The sequence below is a fragment of the Neopsephotus bourkii genome, unplaced genomic scaffold (assembly GCF_033783945.1).
Source record: "Neopsephotus bourkii isolate Nb327-2 ecotype Australia unplaced genomic scaffold, CSIRO-AGI_Nbou_v1 NB_838, whole genome shotgun sequence".
NCBI lineage: Eukaryota > Metazoa > Chordata > Aves > Psittaciformes > Psittacidae > Neopsephotus > Neopsephotus bourkii.
The window spans coordinates 363655-381628 of NW_026901334.1; the positions used below are offsets into that span (position 1 = coordinate 363655).

Sequence of the window (17974 nt, forward strand, 5' to 3'; positions counted from 1 at the left end):
CTTCCTCCGGCCTCAGCTCCCCCTGCAGCCCAGCGGGGCTCTCCCAGCACAAACCCCTGCCGCAGCCCCCGCAGCAGTTTCTGTGCTGGATGAAATGCGCGGAGTTCCCAAGGGAACGCAAGCTCTCGGTGTCAGTGCTGCTCTCCTGGGGCAGACCTTTGCCCAGGGCCCTTGTAGCTGGCTGGAAAACTGAGCTCCTGTTAAAGTCAGAGCTGATCAGGACAAGCCCCGTAAGCAGTGTCCTTAACCTGTTCATGCACACGCACAGGCACCTCCAAAAGCTCTTGCTGCAGCTTCTGGAGGATGGGTACAGAGGTAGGAATGAAATGGGCTGGGGATGCCGCAGGAGCCTTGGGGGTGATGGAGGTAAGCTCCCATGATCCCAGACATGGCGCTGGAGCTGAAGAACAGAGCAAGGAAGGGGGACAGAAACTGCTTATTGTAGAAAGAAGAGACACGAGGCCGCTCGAGCCCCCTACAGCAGCTGTACAAATACCTCAAGGTGGCCTCAGCTCCTGGGCCTCTCCTCCTCCCCCGGGAGCAAACCTGGGGTTAATGATAGCCCCAGGCCCAACTGCACAAACAACCCCTTATAGCCAGCCCTGCGCTGTCTCTGTACTCTTGGCTTCAGGAGTACATTTCTAATGTCCCATTTGCTTAATTCAAAGCTTCTTTGGTCCCTGGGTGCAGGAGCAGCTATGGGAGTACTGTGGTTTATTCTTAATGCTGACGGGATGAGACTAACGTGGGGTTTGTGCATCAGATGGAATCTGGGCAGGGAGCTGTGCTGTGTTTATTCATGAGCAGAGGGTTTTGGTGCTCCCCGGTTTTGGGGGAGAAGAAGGCTCAGGGGGGATCTCAGGACTTTCTACAGTGACCTGAAAGGAGGACGGAGCCAGGAGGAGGCTGCTCTCTGCTCCCGAGGACAAGAGGCAACGTTAAAGCTCCTCCAGCTCCAACCCCTGCCAGGGCAGGGACCCCTTCCCCTGGAGCAGCTTGCTCCAAGCCCCTGTGTCCAACCTGGCCTTGAAGACGCCAGTTCTGGGTCCCTGTTTCCACCTGAAATCCTCCTGGAATCCTCCAGCTCCTCCATCAACTCTCACTGCAGCCGGGCACATCTGGGAGCCCCATTGAGGATGCGGCAGCGCCCTCCAGTGACGGCGAGAGGAACGGCACCGAGCTCTGCCCGAAGCTTCCCACCCTCCCCTGGGTTACCGAGCGCTGCTGCTCCCCAGGGCAGGCTGTGCCTCACTCACCGCAGCCCGGCCAGCAGGGTCCGCGCAGGGTCCGAGCCCTCCCTCCTAAACCTCGCCTCAGCTGCTGCTCTTCCCGGGGCTGTGTCGGTGCCAGCGGAGGGCTCCGGGGTCTGGCCATGCTGGGACAGGGCTTTTGGGACCTGCAGGACAGCCTGGGGCTGTGCTCTGGCAGGGGGATACAGGACTGGTGCGTGTGGAGCTCAGCCTCATCAGCAGAAGATTCAACTGCAGCTGATTTGGACCTGAGGTTCTCTCTGAGCGTCGTTAAATCAAGATCAAGGTCATAGAGTCAGCCTCTCTGCTCCCAAGGAACAAGGGATGGGACAAGAGGAAGCGGCCTCAAGCTGCACCAGGGCAGGTTTAGATGGAGCTGAGGAAAATTTGTTCCCCAGAGGATGCTCAGGCGTTGGAACAGGCTGCCCAGGGCAGGGCTGCAGGCACCGTCCCTGCAAGTGCTCACACACTGTATAGACGAGGCCTCAGTGCCATGGGGCAGTGGTCGCATTGACAGTGATGGGTAACGGTTGGACTGGATGAGCTCAAAGGTCTTGTCCAAGCTTCTTGATTCCATGATTCAAAGAGGGTGTTGCACATCAGGGAACAATGTCCAGACCCAGCTGTGTTTGAGGCCCAGCAAAGCCAGGAGAGCCCTCACCTGCTGCCTGGAGCCCCCTCCACATCCAGCCCCCATCCAAATGGCAGAAACAAGCACCAGGAGATCCAGCAGTGGGGCCTCCAGCCCTTTCTATACAGCAGCAGAACCCAAACCCCCTCTGGAATCTGAAACATGATACAAAGCCAAGAAACAGCAAATTAATAACGCAAGATGAGCTCTCCACCCACCAATACTCCCCAGGCCCTGACACCCCCTCCCAGTGACTTCAGCTCTTCTGCAGGAGCTCAGCAGCATGGAGCACACTGTCCTGCCTGCATTAGCTCTTCCCTGTGAGGGTGCTGAGGCGCTGGCAGCTGTGGCTGCCCCATCCCTGGCAGTGCTCAAGGCCAGGTTGGACACAGGGGCTTGGAGCAAGCTGCTCCAGTGGAAGGGGTCCCTGCCCTGGCAGGGGTTGGGACTGGAGGATCTCTAAGATCCCTTCATTCCAAATCATTCGATGATGATTCTGTGATATCTCTCCTTGCACGTCAGAGCAATAACTGCAGCAGCTGCTGTTGCAGGAGGGAGCTGTTGTCTTCCCTGCCAGCGTTTGCTGCAGCCGCACATCACACCCATTAGACCAGAAGGTTGGGAGGGAGGTCACGGAGCAGCATCCTCGGGACGTCCCTCGGGATGCAGGGACATTCGCGAGCTCTCCCTGGGGCTGGTCCAGCTCGGGGCTGATCCACCCCGGGCTGCGCACCCGCCGAGGCCCCGCCCCTCCGACGAGCCACGCCCAATCCGTTAAACCACGCCTCTCCCAGCCAGGCCCCGCCTCCTTGGCCCCGCCTCGGCTCAGGCACCTCAAACCCCTCCCTTCCTCTTGGCTGCCCTTCTGCGATTGGACAGCTTCCCCCGCCACTCACAGGCTCGACCGTTGCCTATTGGCCTTCGCTGATGGGTCTGGCGCGGCGCCCGCCTCCTGCGGGCTCTGGCGGGCGCTGATAGGCGGTGGCGGGCGCGGTGCCCCGTTCTCCCCCCCTCCCGGCTGGGCCGCGGTCGGTGCCTGGCAGCAGAGGGTCGGCGCCGCCATCGCCATGGGCACCCGGGACGACGAGTACGACTACCTCTTCAAAGGTACCGCTGCCCTGCGCCGCTCGCCCCGCCCCGCCCGGGCCCTGTCCTCCCCTCCCCGCCAGGCCTCGCTGCTCCAGGCTCGGGGCGGCCGCCGCGGCCTTTGTGCGCGGGGCGGCCCTGCCCGGGTTCGGAGGGGCCTGCCCGGGCCTGGCGCTGGGCTGTGGCGGGGGAGCCCCGCGTTGGGGCTGCGCCCTGGCAGCGGCCCGGGGGGATCCGCGGGGGCCTGGGGCGGGGCCTGGGCCGGGGGTGCCGCAGGCGGGGGTGGCCCCAGGATCGCCCCCGGTGCGAGACGAGCGGGGGAAACTTGGGTTCCGATGGAGAACTGCTCGCAGGTGCCCGCGGGGCGCCGGTAACGGGCCGGGGAGCGGAGTAGCATTGCTTGGGCTTTGCATGGGGCGCTTCTGTCCCCGTACCTGAGGCTTTTGGGTTGCCCAGCACCTGCATGCAGCGGCTGGGTGGGGACAGCGCTGCTCTGGCGCTGGCTCAGGTGGGTTTAGTGTCATTGGTGGGTAAGGGTTGCCGCAGGTCAGTGCCCTGCGTGTGTGAAGGTGCCTGGATCGAGCTGTTCCCTGCAGTGTCCCACATCTCTGCCTTCGAGGCCTGAGCGATGGTGTGGATGGGTCTCAAACGTTTGCCTCCATGTTTGCTTCGTGCTCATCTGCTGGAAATCCTGGCTGGATGTGTTTGCCTGTGCCGTGTATTTGCTTTGCAGCCTTTAGGAGGATAGGGTGGAAGACACCCTTGATTTCTTCTCTGTCTGCAAAGGAGAAGACTAACCTCCAAAAACATGCTCAGCTGTCTGGGGCTAAACTGGTTTCCTTCTGAAGTCAGTCCACCACCTATTTCCCAAGTGGTTTAAGAGCCAGGAACTTGAAAGGCTAAGCATTTTACTTCTTTTCTTTCTTTCTGTGAATAGTCAATGAGACAAAACTGCATTCACCTTGGAAATGCATTTTGAATTCTGTCTGGAGTGAAACTTCACTAAAGCTGTTTGGTCAGGACCCATCCTGCTGTGTTGCTGCTGCAGAGGAGCTTGGCATAGTTTGTAGCTCTTAATGAAAAATGGGGGCTGAGGGAATTGTCTTTTTCTGTGTATCTTCTGGGTAGGGGTTGTTGTGTGGGTTTGTTTTGGGAAATGAATAAACCTTCTTCATGTTTTCCTTCCTTACTTACTGTTTTTTTGGGACCAGGCAAGGATTGATGCATATAAATGGGAGCAAGTGGGGTGACATCTCTGCTGTAGGACTGTCTCCCACTTCTTTTCCTCCTGTCCCAGCTAGTAATGGAATCAAGTATCGAGGGGAATTGATGTCATGAAGAAAGATCACACCCAGGGGTTTGATTGGCTTCTGGTTTAGCCCCTTCTTAGCAACGTACATGGCTTCTGAACTGTCTTCTGTCTGGTTCATGTAGGCTCAGAGGTAGAAATAGCAATGGAGAGGTCTGGGAAAAATTACTTTTATTAACTCTAAGATTTGAGCACTCCCCCTGTTTCCAAAGGAAATCTGGTTGGGACCCTGATTTTTGGCTTTTACAGTTGCGTTTGCGTCAGAAGTTTGTGTCTTTGTGTTGTAATATTATTTTGGATGCTCCAGTTGAACGCGGTGTTGCTTTAAAGTCACAATTTTTACTTTGATTTTAATATAGTGGGATATCTGGAATTGCTTGTGCAGGAACTTCTGTGATTTAGCATTGATTGAGCAACCTGCTCTAGTAGAAGGTGTCCCTGCCCATGGCAGGGGGCTGGAACTTGATGAGCTTTAAGGTCCCTTCAACCCAAACCATTCTATGATTCTATTAATCAGCTTTATGAGAAGGTTAAAAGGCAAAGGGCCCCATTTATTGTTAGTCTCTTTCATGTGAAATAGTGCCTATAAAACAGTCGGCTGGGGGTGAAAATGGCCAAGGGGTTTGTAGCAACAGTCTCTGTGTGAGCTGGCTCAGTGTTCCTGGTGTTCCGTCATTCATGGTGTCCATCAGCTTCTGCTTCAGGGCCAGTCATTTCCAGAGGGAAAGCCCAGCATCAGTTGGCTTATTGGGTCTGGCACACAGTAGGCAAAAGTTAATCTAAGGTTTGGTGGCCCTCTGGGGATGCGAGCGTGGGCATGGTCAAAGCTGCTCTGCTAAGCTAGGGCCTCTTTATTCCCAATCTCCCTTTCTTCTGCCTGCATCCCGATAGTCAGAACTGCTGCTTGTACTGATCACCACAAAGTGACTGAGCCAGCCTTTGGGAGAAGAAGCTGGGTTTTGTCTGTGGGGCTGTGAGAATCTTGGGGAAGTGTTTTGGTGATGGAGTCCAAGCAAAGCCAGTGACTCCGGGCTCTGCTCCAACCGGGTTTGTAGGTGGGATGGTTAAAAAAAGCAGGAACTTCTCCCGATGAGTTTTGAATGGGTTTGATCTGGAACAGAATTCATGACCAGTTAAAATATTGGAAGCCTTGTAGCCACTCAGATGTGACGTGCACATGAATGTCCCTTTCCAGCAGAGGAGCTGTTATCAGGGTTTGTTTTCAATCTGATGCTGGCTCATGAGAAAGGAAGGAAAAAACACCCAAAGAAAAGGGGAGTTTGCTTTTACCTTTGTGGGATTTTAGAATGCTCTGATGAGAGCTTAAGCCTAGCAAAGTTTGTGATTATGACAAATGTCAGATCTGTCATCAATACCTGGCGACCTAAAGGACTTAATGTTTCTGTGGAGCTTTTCTACTCTGTCAAGACTTGTGCATTTGAACAGGCAGTGTTGTCTGGTGGCCTGTTCCCAAATGCAGGAACCTTATCAAGGTCTAATCACTTGGACCAGAATGTGGAAGGTATTTTCTTGCTTGATTCCTGTAGAAAACAAAAGTGTGTGGGTTCTGTCTTCTTGTGCACTTTCAGTCTTTGTCTCTTTCTCCTGACAGTGAAAATGCCTGTTTGATGCTCAAGGTTGAGTATTAAGGATGCACTACTCTAAGGCAGAGGGAACATTACTCACTGAGTTGGGATCTGGCTGCCTTCCGTTGTTACTTCTGCATCCAGTAACTCCTCAAAAATGCTCTCACAAGCTCTGCTAGGCCCTGGAGCAACCTGGGAAAGGGGGAGCCTGCACCTTTGCCTGGTGATTGCAGCTGAGGCGAGGAACCAGCTGAAGTAGCTCAGGACCCCCTGAATTTCTTCCTGTGACAGATGGATTTAATGACCATTTGTATGGCTGGTGCACAAAGCTAATGGTTCTAAAATGCCAGGGATAGGAGGTAGGCAGAACCTGGAGAGGAGGCTGTGTTTTCTCCAGCTGCAGATTGACGAGAAGGTAATTCCCTTTGGAAACAGCTGAAGCTTCAGGGTTTTTCCAAGCTGGTCTAGCTTGTATGGTGGATGTTCCTACCTCTTCCTCATCATGGTCAGGACTTTGAAGCAGGCTACAGCCTCCCCTAAGGCAGCGGATCACTGTGTAAGATGCATGAGCTTTGGAACACCCAGTGGAATTAGTGATGAAAAACTGTTGGTCTGGAAAGTAAAGCTAACAGAATCCTAGAGCTAGAAGACCTCCTAAAATCTTTGTATAGTGTCCAAGGCCAGGTTGGACGGGGCTTAGAGCAAGCTGCTCCAGTGGAAGGGGTCCCTGCCCATGGCAGGGGTTGGGACTGGAGGGGCTTTAAGGTCCCTTCCAACACAAACCAGGCTGGGATTCTATGATTTTACCCTATAAACTGGATTCTGCTGTTTGCCAGTGAGGGCAGAGCAGTGAGGAGCTGCTTTAAGCTATCCCAGGTGGGACATAGTGGCTGCCTGTTCCTGCCTGTGGCTGTGGGACCCACCAGCTGCCTGTTCCTGCCTCTGTTGTGCTGTGGCTGTTCAGCTGTGCCAGCACAATTGTCTGCCTGTGCCCTCAGCCACATGAGGGGAGGGGGGAGTCGGGAGCATTTCAGCCATCTCCCAGCACAGCTCTGGAGCTGTAACAGGGCTACAGCAGGAGTTTGGGAATGTGCTGGCAGTGTGCTGCCAGGGCTGTGTCCTGAAACAGCAGCCTGAGCAGCAGAAAGTTATAATAACCCTGAGAGATGAGTATGATCCTTAACCCTGGGAGAATGCTGGGGAGCTCATACTGGAAGTGTGGAATGACAAGAGTCATCTGTAATCTGTTGGGGAGGGATCAGGAATGTTTTCTGCCCGTGTCTCCTTTTCTGTAGGCAAACCAGATTGTTGAATGAGGAAGACCAACAGATTGGAACTGGAGTAGGACGTATTCCCAAGGTTGAAGAAACTTCCTGACAGTGACTGCCTTTCCTCAAACCAGGGTGCTGTTGGTTTGAATCCCAGAGGCATACGTGACACAGGATTTGCTGTGACTAAGGCAGGGTGGCTTAACTGCTTTTAGTCTGTTTCCCTTTTGTAATTTCTTGCTCTAGTCAGTAATACAGGGATTTCAGAAAACAGAGCTAATGCACCTACACAGAAATAAAGAACGTGGAATGCCAAATCCTGGCTCTGCAGCTGTTGAGGATGAGGTCTCGTGGAGAGGCTGGTGCAGCGTGGCTGGGTGTGAAGCAGCAGGATGGCAGAGCTGCAGCCCTGAAGGAGGGGGAAACTCCTACTACAAGATGTACCTTTTATCTTTTCCTTCCAGTAAAGCTGGGGTTTGTGTGCTAAAGATCTCCCTGCACTACCGTTCCTCTGTTAACATGGCAACACCTCGTGTGGAGGCAGAGATTTTGAGCTCATCTTTTCCTTCTCCTGCAACCTCCGAGAGCTTGTTTTGCTGGCACAGGTTCTGCTTTGCTTGTGTCCTATTTGTAGGCTCAAATGTCTCCTATTTTCCCCTTTTTGTGGTGAACATATTTATGAATTATTGAAATAAAACACCCTGTATGGCCCCAAAAAGGTCTGCAAAGAATTGTTTCATTCCACCTACTGTGGCTTTTTATTTTTTTTAACTAGAGTAGGTTTATACTGTACACAGGCTTTTGTCAGCCTGTTGCTGTGTTCTTGACTTAGTGTTAACATGGGGCTTTGGGGGCTGTGAGTAGTAAAAGGTGGCATCAGTGTAACTTTCTCTGTTTATCTAGCTTGCAACTCCTCTGGCTCCTGCTCCACTGCAGTATGTAAATGCTGGGATGAAGAATTACTATCTAAAATACTGTCTTTTCTTTCAGTTGTTTTGATTGGAGACTCTGGAGTTGGGAAGAGTAATCTCCTGTCCCGTTTCACACGCAATGAGTTCAACCTGGAGAGTAAGAGCACCATTGGGGTGGAATTTGCCACCAGGAGCATCCAGGTGGATGGGAAGACGATAAAGGCCCAGATCTGGGATACTGCAGGACAAGAACGATACCGTGCCATTACCTCAGCGTGAGTACCAGGGCTCTGCTCAGGCTGAGAGCAGAGTTCTAGCAGAGCTGGTGCAGAAAAACTTATGGGTAGAGAATTAATGAAACCCATTTGGGACACATGACAAAATCATTGTGACAGACTTCAATGTAGATCCAAGTCATAAGATAGGAAATACTTTTGTGTTCTTTGATTAATATAATGAAACTAATTTTTAGATTCTAGTGGTATATTATAGAAAAAAATGACCACTTAAATCAAAAGGGTGGGATGGTCTGTTCTGAGCCTTGTGATGTGGGTTTTTTACCTGCCCTGGATGTGTTTCTTCCATCAGAAATGGCACTCATTCCCCATGCTGAAGCTGGATATGTTTGGCATCAAGCCATAGTGTAGGAATGGTGGCTTCTGGTCTACATTGCCCCCTCAATCTTGAGACTGAAGGCATTTTTAGAACAGTCTGGAGCCAAAATTCCCCTGAAACCTCAATAACTTGGAATTAGTCACAGCCCTGAAAATTAGGTCCAAGAGTGCAGGCTGAATAACCAGTAAGAAAGGGAACTGTAGTACTACTGACGAGCATTAGGCACATCCCTGCTTACAACAGTGGTGCTGAGAAGCTTTTATGCACAGCACCTTGTTAATCTAGCCAGTGTCTTAAGATGTAACCTCTGGGTTATAGCTATTTCATGCAGGTAATAGGCAGAAGTATATCTGGGGGGAGAGGGGGAGAGAAGCCTATTGGCATGCCTGGTTATCCAGGGCATGTTCTAACCAGTGAATTGATATCTAGCGTTACAGATGTATATTAGTTTTTAAAGGGGCTGACTTGTTTCTGAATCATGCACAGACTGAGCCATTTGTATTAACCTCAAGGTAAGTGGGACTTTCTCATTGGGATGAAATAGGGTAGTGCAGAATAGATGGGAGAACAATACAAGAGTGTGGAGCCCAAAGGGGAGGGATGCAAAACAAAGAAATGCAGAAGCAGATACAAGTGATTTCAAATTGCATCTTATTAGTGTGTTTTTTCAAATGTATTTTCTGGTTTGTGACCCTCAACTTGTTCTTGCTCCTGGAAAAGCACAAATACTGCTGCCGAGACTGGTTCCACAACAAACTGGGGCTAATGAGAAGCAGTTCATCTTTAGTCCTGTGCTCCTGCCTCTCCTCTGTGCTGGCACAAGCTCTTGCTTGACACATGGCTGGGCCAGTTGAGCTTGCTGAGCCAGCACACCACCAACCAGCAGTAGAAAGGGGATGTTTTCTGCTGACTTGATGTCTCAAATCAGTTCAGTGATGTGGTAGCCAGGTGCTGGAGGATCAGGGAAATGGTGGGATTGCGTGGAAGAGAGATGTGGCTGTTACAGGATTGCTGGTACTGACTGGCTTGTGCTGTCCTGAGCCCTCGGCTGGAGTTGAAATGCACCCAACCTGCAGTCACCAGGATAAAAGTGCCAGATAACAAACCACCAGGTTTGTTGGTGGAACTCGGGTAGAACTCTAAAGGGCTGTACCTTGTGGTTGCAGATATTACCGTGGTGCTGTTGGGGCTCTTCTTGTCTATGACATTGCCAAACATCTCACCTATGAGAATGTGGAGCGCTGGCTAAAGGAGCTTAGAGACCATGCAGACAACAACATTGTCATCATGCTGGTGGGGAACAAGAGTGACCTCCGCCACCTGAGAGCTGTGCCCACGGATGAGGCCCGGGCTTTTGCAGGTTTGTTGCCAGTGTTGCTGGGTTTGTGCTTTTGAAGGTGATGATGTTGGTGCATGCTGTTGGCCAGGACTGATCGTTCACCTCAAGTTTATTTTTGACCCTAAAAAAGGCTTTTAAGATTGCCTTTAAAGTGAAAACCTCTTGGTTTATGAAATGGTGTGTGTGGTTGGCTGGGTTTGTGGGTTTGGGTTTTGTTTTGTTTTTCAATCTTGTGGTAGTACACATGATTGAAACTGTCCTTGAGCTGCCTGATAGCTGAACATGAAACACTTCCTCTAGCAGGGCTGGACACAGTGAGCAACACTGAGAAGGGAAAATGTCACAACAGAAATACAAAATACCACAATCTAAAATGTCCGTCCTTCCTTCCTTCCTAGAGGGCCGGTTCTGCTGAGGTACAGATCAGTGTGGGCAGCAGCAAATGAACACTGAACCTTCTCATAGGTGGTGGGGTTTCTGCTCCAGAGCACTGATGTCATCAGAGTGTAGTGTCATCTGGTTTCGTTTATCAGACTTGGGACTGGTCATCTTCAAGATTCCAGGTTCCCAAGTCTTTCTTGGGAGAAATCACATGGGTTTTGTGAGCTGCTGCCACGGCATTATTTTACTCTCTTCTTTATCCTGCAGAGCCTGTACAGGGCATGCATGGGACATTCAGCTTCATTTTGTGTGGCTGTCAAGCTTGGAGGTGGAATTTAAATGTATAGCCTTTAAAATCCTTCTAGGAATATTGCTATAGTTTGCTTAAACGTGTGTTCTGAAGTTGGAACTAGATGATCTGAAGGCCCTTTCCAGTCCTAACTGTACTATAATTCTATGAACAAGGGCTGTGGTGAGAACAATGTTCTCAGAAGTGGTCAAAGGGACACTGCTGAAACACCAGCAGCTAAATGATGGGTGCACCAAGTTCCTAATGTAACAGGAAAACAAAAAAGACTGTGCCCCATCTGGTTTGGCCTAAAAATTAAGGTGAAAACCTCAAAGTGAATGTGAAATGCAGTGATGGTACAATTCTTAATTGAACCACTTGTTATCTATTACAGAGAAAAATAACTTATCTTTTATTGAAACTTCTGCTCTGGATTCAACAAATGTAGAAGAAGCCTTCAAGAACATCCTTACAGGTAGGCTTTGGTTTTTTTTGGGGGACCTTGCAAGGTAGTGGAGCTTCACGGGCATGTTCTGTAGTTACCTAGAGTATTTGGGAAGTGCTGGGAATGATGGGTAGTTTGAAAGCCTTCCAACCTTAGCTTTCTGTTTTGCCTCCCACCCCACACACTGCTTTCTGCTCAAGAACCTGGAGGTTTCTAGTCTCCTGATAGAGAGCCATGAAGATGCTGTGAGGGCTGGAGCAGCTCTGCTCTGGAGCCAGGCTGAGAGAGCTGGGCTGGGGCAGCCTGGAGAAGAGAAGGCTCCTGAAGGGGAGACCTTAGAGCAGCTCCAGTGCCTAAAGGGGCTGCAGGAAACCTGGAGAGGGGCTTGGGACAAGGGCCTGTAGGGACAGGCCAAGGGGAATGGCTTGAACCTGCCCGAGGGGAGACTGAGCTGAGCTCTTGGGCAGAAGCTCTTCCCTGTGAGGGTGCTGAGGCGCTGAGCTTTGGTTAAAGGTTTCTGTTTTAAACATTGTAAATATGTCCACCTCTTAATAAGCACATCAACAAATCCCACAGAGTTCCCCATGATTTTGAATCCTCACTAAAGACTTTGGGTGTTGCTGTTTTGAGGCTGTGGCTGCATGATTGTGACCATAATATTTACCACAGATTTCCAGGGAGGTCCTTGCCCTTTTCCTGTTTCACAATAGAGGGAAGTTGGAGCAAGGACTGTAGTCAGTGAAATACATATATTAAAAAGTTTTCAACTGAAGTTATTTCTACTCCCTGCACTTGAAATGGTGTGTTTCTGAAGGCCTTGACCCTGGCAGTCTCTCTTTGGTGGCTACAGCTTTGTGCTTTCAGGCACAGATTAATTTGAGTCATATCCATCTCTCGGGAAAAGCATTTTTGGATCAATATGGAGCTTTATGGGACCATGTGGCGTTTTACTGTCATAGGTGGGAGAATAGATTTGTTGCAGGGAGGCACTGCTGTCATTGGTAGTAGCAGCAGCTTGCCAGAAGCTAAAGTGTGAAATGGAGCCCTGTTACCACTGCTGCACAATGATGTTCTGCATCCTGTTGATTGGGGTGGCTTAATTGTGCTGCCTTGTTTTTGAATTAAAAATGATTCCCTGCTTTAGAAATGAGGATTCTCCCTGTGATCCAGAACCCCCCCCTGGGTGTGCTGGGCTGATCCCCAGAGTGTGAGCAGCAGGTTGAGGGAGGAGCTGTGCCCTGCGGAGACCCCCCTCTGCAGTCCTGATCCAGCTATGGGGCAACAGCACAGGAGGAACTTGGAGCTGTTGGACTGGGCTTGGAGCAAGCTGCTCCAGTGGAAGGTGTCCCTGCCTGTGGCAGGGGTTGGAGCTGATGAGCTGTAAGGTCCCTTCCAACCCAAAGCATTCCATGATTCTATGATTCCTGCTCCTTTCTCGTTTAAAAAGCTTTTTAATAATACCCATGTTCATGGAGTCATTGAACAAGAATGTGATAAAAAGCACTGTGGTGGAAGGCAGTAAGGAATCTTGTCTTAATGACTTTTCCAGACAGAGCTGACTTGTCCATTACAGAGCTGGAAAGCCAGCCAGATGTTACATACCACAGCTGCTGAGACTAGATTCTCTTTCACAGCTCTCAAGTTAAAATCTTCCTTGTTCTTGCGTTCTTGCATCACCTCTGACAGCTTGCTCTGACGTGTGCTGTGTTGAAGGCCACGTCCTTCTGTGCTCTGAGCAGTGTGTTCTCATTGCAGAGATCTACCGCATTGTTTCGCAGAAGCAGATTGCGGACCGCTCTGCGCACGACGAGTCTCCTGGCAACAACGTTGTGGACATCAGTGTCCCACCAACCACCGACGGACAGAAATCCAACAAACTCCAGTGCTGTCAGAACCTGTGACCTCCTGTAGATGACTCCTGTGCCTGCCAAACTCGTCTGTGCTTCATTTAGAAACCTGTGTGCACTTCTTATCTCCTGTGATTCAGTGACTCCCTCTTCCCTCCTTTATCCCATTCCCAAGTCCCATCACCCTCCCTTTCATCTTAGAGCTTTAATCGTAGGGCTAACATCCCCCTGCCTCTGAACTCCCCTTCCATGTGGTGACTTTTGGGCTTGAAATGTAGGCACTGATCTGATAGACATGTTTGTGTTGGAACATCTGCTGCTGGATATTATCCCATGAAACACTCTCCTCAAAGGTTTTTGAGGGTTCTGGGGGAGAGAAACCATGGGGACTTGTCTATAACAGTTGAAGAAATAACTACATGTAGGTGACAAGGTTTTTCCCTCCCAGTCTTGTGTTTCTGTAAACATGGGGGAGAAATTAAAAGAAAATAGCTGTCCTACCTACCAAATGCTCTGTTTCTGTCCTGATCAAGTCTCACAGCGAGGTTTTTAGTGGCTGCACACACGTAAGAACTCTGAAAATAACATTACTTTATATGTAATTACCCCTAATACAGTTTGTCTGGCTGTGGAGCTTACAGTTTCCTGCTTGGGGAATCTTCCTCTCTTCTTGTTTTATTTGGGAACAATGAAGTATGTCTGCGTTGCTTTCTCTGCCACCCTGAATGCCTGTGTTGTGTGTGCAGGCTCTCTGATGTGGCTCAATATTTATTCATGGCTTCTGTTAATCAGTTCACATTATTGTACAGTAAGTGCCAGCATCTTGATTTCAGAAACCTTTTGCAACCTGTACAAGTAGCTTATTTTGTACTGTAGGTCAGTGTTGGAAAGCAGGAGCTTCTGTAGTTCCAGGGTTGGTTTCTGTTTGTTTCTTTTGCATGCTGCTTTTTTCTCTAGATCTCTCCTACCCTGTTTGAGTGAGTGAAGCAATATGTTCATGTCACCTATAGACCTGCACTTGTAAGGGGTTTGGTTGTTGTAGAGGAACGTGATAATACATTTTGTAAACCTTCTGCAGAACCATCTTGAACTTTCTCTTCGTGACCTTTCACTACTGACCTTGCGCATAATCTTCTTGACCTCTACTAAAATATGTAATACTAAGACTTCACATAATAACTGCTTAAGCTGTTGTTTTCCTCTCACTCAGTTTTACTGACTGTAACTCTCAAATGATTGTACTTCACCTGATAGAAGGGATTTGTCATCAGCAGGGTTAACTACTACAATACTTTGTTTTGCTGAATGGGAAGAATGTTACCACAACTTGGTGTAGTCAGTCTCTTGCTAGCTTGTGAACATCTTCTGTGATGGCTTTTCATTCTTCACTAGCTCTTACACACCTGGCATCCCCTCTGGTACATGCTGAATGTTATGATGAGGCAAATATTGGGTGAAACTATCTAAAGGAAGAGGTGGAGACCATCTGCTGTTCTCTGAAGCAATTTGCAGTGAATTTTTGCTTTGTATTCTGAGACTGTACCTCACTTGATGCCTATTAGTGAGTTAATTTTTTCTTTTCTGATACAAAGCAAATAGGAAAGTGAATTGTTCTTAAAGGGGAAATCTGACATTCCAGTCTCAACTGTTCTGTCTGGTTGTGTAATAAAATTAAGGGCGGTTAATTCTGATGGTTTTTCTTTTCTAAGACTTCCAGACCAATGCCTTTAATTTTGTACTGTCTGCATCCAGAGGGCTGTAGCTCATAGCAAAGGGTGCACATGGTGCCTAAGCACTTCCACTTTTCACCTTTGTTTATAGAGGATCCATTCAAGGTGAAGGGGTTCCTGCTTGCAGCCTCTTCCCACTGACTGAGGATAAGTATTCCTCTTTAGGCTCTGTCCTAAAGGGGTCCCAGTTCAGGATGCGCCTTTTAACACTTTAATAGACTCCTGCTGAGAGAAGATGCAGCCAGTGAGAACTGGGGCATCTTCTTTTCAGTGGTCCTAGACCAAAATGAGATGTGCAGGGCTGACAGATAAGCACCCCATCAGAGTGGAAAATTCAGAGATACTGAAAATACTTCATTCAAGAGCAGGTGGACACTAATGGAGCTGAGCTCCTTAATTTTTGAACAAAACTCTTTATTAAATGAGTTGAAATAGTGTGAGGAAGAATCATGCTGTTAAAGACAACTTAGTTGAGGGTGTGTATGAATGGGTTTACTCTGCAACTCCTATTCTTAACATGAAGCTTCTAATTCAACCTGGTGTGCTAGAAGAGGCTGAGAAGCTGTTTAGTCACTTCCTTGTCTCATAAGGATTTTCTTTAGTCTTTGGCTTTGTGGGAGACTCTAAACTGCCTCAGAGTCCAAGCAAAGGGTCCATGTCTAGGGCTCAAGTGCCATTAAATTATACAGATGTTGAAGAGCCCTTGTACAACTTTATTGTGCATTGACCAAACACCCCTCAGAGCAGGTGGATTTTGGGCCTGTGCTGTTCATGCCAGGGGGCTGGGTGGTTTTGAGCTCTGCTGTGTGTTGTGGAAAGCCTTTTGCTGTAGGGCTGTTTGGTGCACCCGAGGTGTTCCAACTGCTAACTACCCTGTTACTTATAGAAAGGCCACAATTCACCATTAAGGTGGTTTGGTGGTGAGCACACAAACAGGTAACTGGTAAAATTAAGTTCATTGGGTAGACTAGCCTCAGTCTAAATGCTTATCTTCCTCTTGAATCAGATGTTTACAGACTTGAGTTAGTCTCCACCAAGAGTTTGTCTATAGCCTGTACAGGTCAAGAAAGCCTGGTTCATAGGAAGGTTTGGAGCTCTACACTTGGCATCAGTGTAAAAATCCAGTTGATAGGTAACTGTTTGCTACTTTCTGTGTGTGCTCTGGAGACCATCAAGGCACTATGATCCCTTCTCAACATCTCTAGCAGGTTGGAAGCACTGCTGCATCCTAAACATCCCCCTTGTTAGGGTGTCTTTACAGGCTGTTGTGTTAGATCACCTGCAATGACCCCATGGTATGTGGAAAGGCTGGTAACAGGGTATTTGTGTGTGAACAGGATGCAGCAGGGTGGGAAGGATGTACAGAAGCTATTTTTGTTTCCTTACGTTTTGATTCCTGCAGGCTGTACTGTTCCAGAAGTTATGGATGTTATCTGTCTTGGGGACTGGCAGTGGATGAGGCTTACCTGTGCTTGGTGATTGTTTCCTTTCCAAGCATAAAGGAAGACCTTGGTTAGAGGTTCTAGCCTCCGTAGCAGAAATAAGATCCTTATGAAGTGACTCAGTCACTTAGGGAGGCCCTTTTCCTTCAGAAAACAAATAGAACAAACCCCAGTATTAAAGGTAGGGCCTGAAACTGAAGTAAGAAGAGAAAAATCAGTCAATTACAGGTGAAGACTGACTGTGCTTAAGGTAAAACACAGCGAATCAGGGCCTAAGTTGTATTCTTTTGACTTGCAGACTCCTGATAATGAATGGTGATTAATGGAGTATCTCCAGGGCTTCAGTCTTTCAATAGATAACAGTTAACTTTACACAGTAGTGTTGTCCATCAGGCTTTGTAGGCTATAACCAGCACTGGGCCTTTATGCAACCCGGAAGAGAAGTTTCTTTCCTTTACTTCCCCCCCGGTTCCTGTGTTAAGTGCAATTTCACTTTGTAAATACCGCCTCACTCGGTTTTTGTGCATGGTTACGCTGTACTGTGGATATAAAGATTGCCAAATCATACCGTGTGTGCGACCTTCTGTTCCAAACGCCGGTCGAGAACGAGCTGGGGACGGAGCTTTGGGCCTGGTCCCTCGCCGGCTCCGTTCCTGACTCAGCGGGGGGGGGCGCTGGGTTGAGGGGAGCAGCGGGCGGGAGCTCGCTACTGGCGGTACCCAGCACCGGGCGCGGCGGGGAGGGAGCCCGGGGCCGGGTCGTGCCCTCCCGGAGCCGCGGCCGCCGCAGAGAGACCTGGAGCTGAGGAGACCCGGGATGGGCGGGGCCCAGCTGCACTGCGGGGCTCCTATTGGCCAGCTGCTGTTGCCAGCGAGGTCGCGTAGCGACGCCGGCCGGGTTCCCTGAAGGGCCATTGGCCACGTCGGAGCTGGCGTCAGCGCAGCGAGGTGCGTTGATTGGCGGAGACCGCGGTTGAGGGGCGGGCTGCCGCGGGTGGGCGGTGCCTGGCGGCCGCAGGAACCGGTGATGGGGCGGCGCGCGCCGCGCTGAGGGGCCGCGGGCGCCGGGACCGCAGGTACCGGGCGGGGCGGGGCGGCACCGGCGGCGGCAGCGCCCGGGGGTGGGCCCATGGGCAGGGCCCCGCTGCTGTGCGGGGCCGAGGCGGCTGGGCCGGGGGTGGGGACCTGGGAGCCCTGACAGCCCCCCGGCCCCCCGGCCCCGCTCGGGCGGGGGTTGGATCCGCCCGCGGGGGTGTCCTCAGGCGTCCCGGTGCCCCGGGGAGGGCGGCCCAGAGCCTTGCCAGGCCAGCGGGTGGGTTTAGCAGGGGCAGCGCTGCGGCCCGGGCCTGCGGGTGGTGCGTGAAAACAGAACCTGGGAGAGAAGCGGTGCGGGCCCGGGGCTGTGGGCAGCCGGGTTTGGGGTCCGTTCATCAGACTGCGTGTCCGTGGGGTACGTGGTTGTTGGGAGAGATTTCATTGCAGGTGGCCTCCTCTGCCTGGGTTTATTTCCTCTCTCGGGGTGTTACTGCCTCTTCTGAAATGATGCTGCAAGGGCTGAAGCAATTCCATGATTGATTCCAGTCATGGAATGGTTTGTGTAAAAAGGACCTTAAAGCTTCCAGCTCCAACCCCTGCCAGGGCAGGGACCCCTTCCACTGGAGCAGCTTGCTCCAAGCCCCTGTGTCCAACCTGGCCTTGAGCACTGCCAGGGATGGGGCAGCCACAGCTTCTCTGGGCACCCTGTGCCAGCGCCTCAGCACCCTCACAGGGAAGAGCTTCTGCCTCAGAGCTCAGCTCAGTCTCCCCTCGGGCAGGTTCAAGCCATTCCCCTTGCCCTGTCCCTACA

General features: G+C 50.6%; 2 protein-coding genes and 1 long non-coding RNA gene across 3 annotated transcripts in view; 2 read left to right on the forward strand and 1 right to left on the reverse strand.

The window, feature by feature from the left end:
* The window catches only part of NDUFA11 (NADH:ubiquinone oxidoreductase subunit A11), an 87312-nt gene that overhangs the window by 36788 nt on the left and 32550 nt on the right, over window positions 1-17974 (reverse strand). The gene's annotated exons all lie outside the window — the stretch shown is intronic.
* On the forward strand, window positions 2828-14642 carry RAB11B (RAB11B, member RAS oncogene family). The gene is made up of 5 exons (XM_061355825.1): window positions 2828-2988; window positions 8121-8316; window positions 9823-10016; window positions 11060-11140; window positions 12866-14642. Exons 1-5 carry the CDS (start codon window positions 2949-2951, stop codon window positions 13009-13011), a joined length of 657 nt encoding a protein of 218 aa, XP_061211809.1. The 5' UTR covers window positions 2828-2948; the 3' UTR covers window positions 13012-14642.
* Window positions 3457-7414, forward strand: LOC133213557 (uncharacterized). Its single transcript, XR_009725837.1, has 2 exons — window positions 3457-6277; window positions 7158-7414. It is a non-coding gene; the product is annotated as an uncharacterized LOC133213557 (long non-coding RNA).

What these genes read in the sequence shown, in the direction of transcription:
- RAB11B (XM_061355825.1), top strand. Translation starts at nt 2,949, where the DNA reads ATGGGCACCCGGGACGACGAGTACGACTACCTCTTCAAAG. An exon ending in GTACGACTACCTCTTCAAAG is followed by an intron (nt 2,989 to 8,120) that starts GTACCGCTGCCC and finishes CTTTTCTTTCAG; the next exon opens with TTGTTTTGATTGGAGACTCT. An exon ending in TACCGTGCCATTACCTCAGC is followed by an intron (nt 8,317 to 9,822) that starts GTGAGTACCAGG and finishes TTGTGGTTGCAG; the next exon opens with ATATTACCGTGGTGCTGTTG.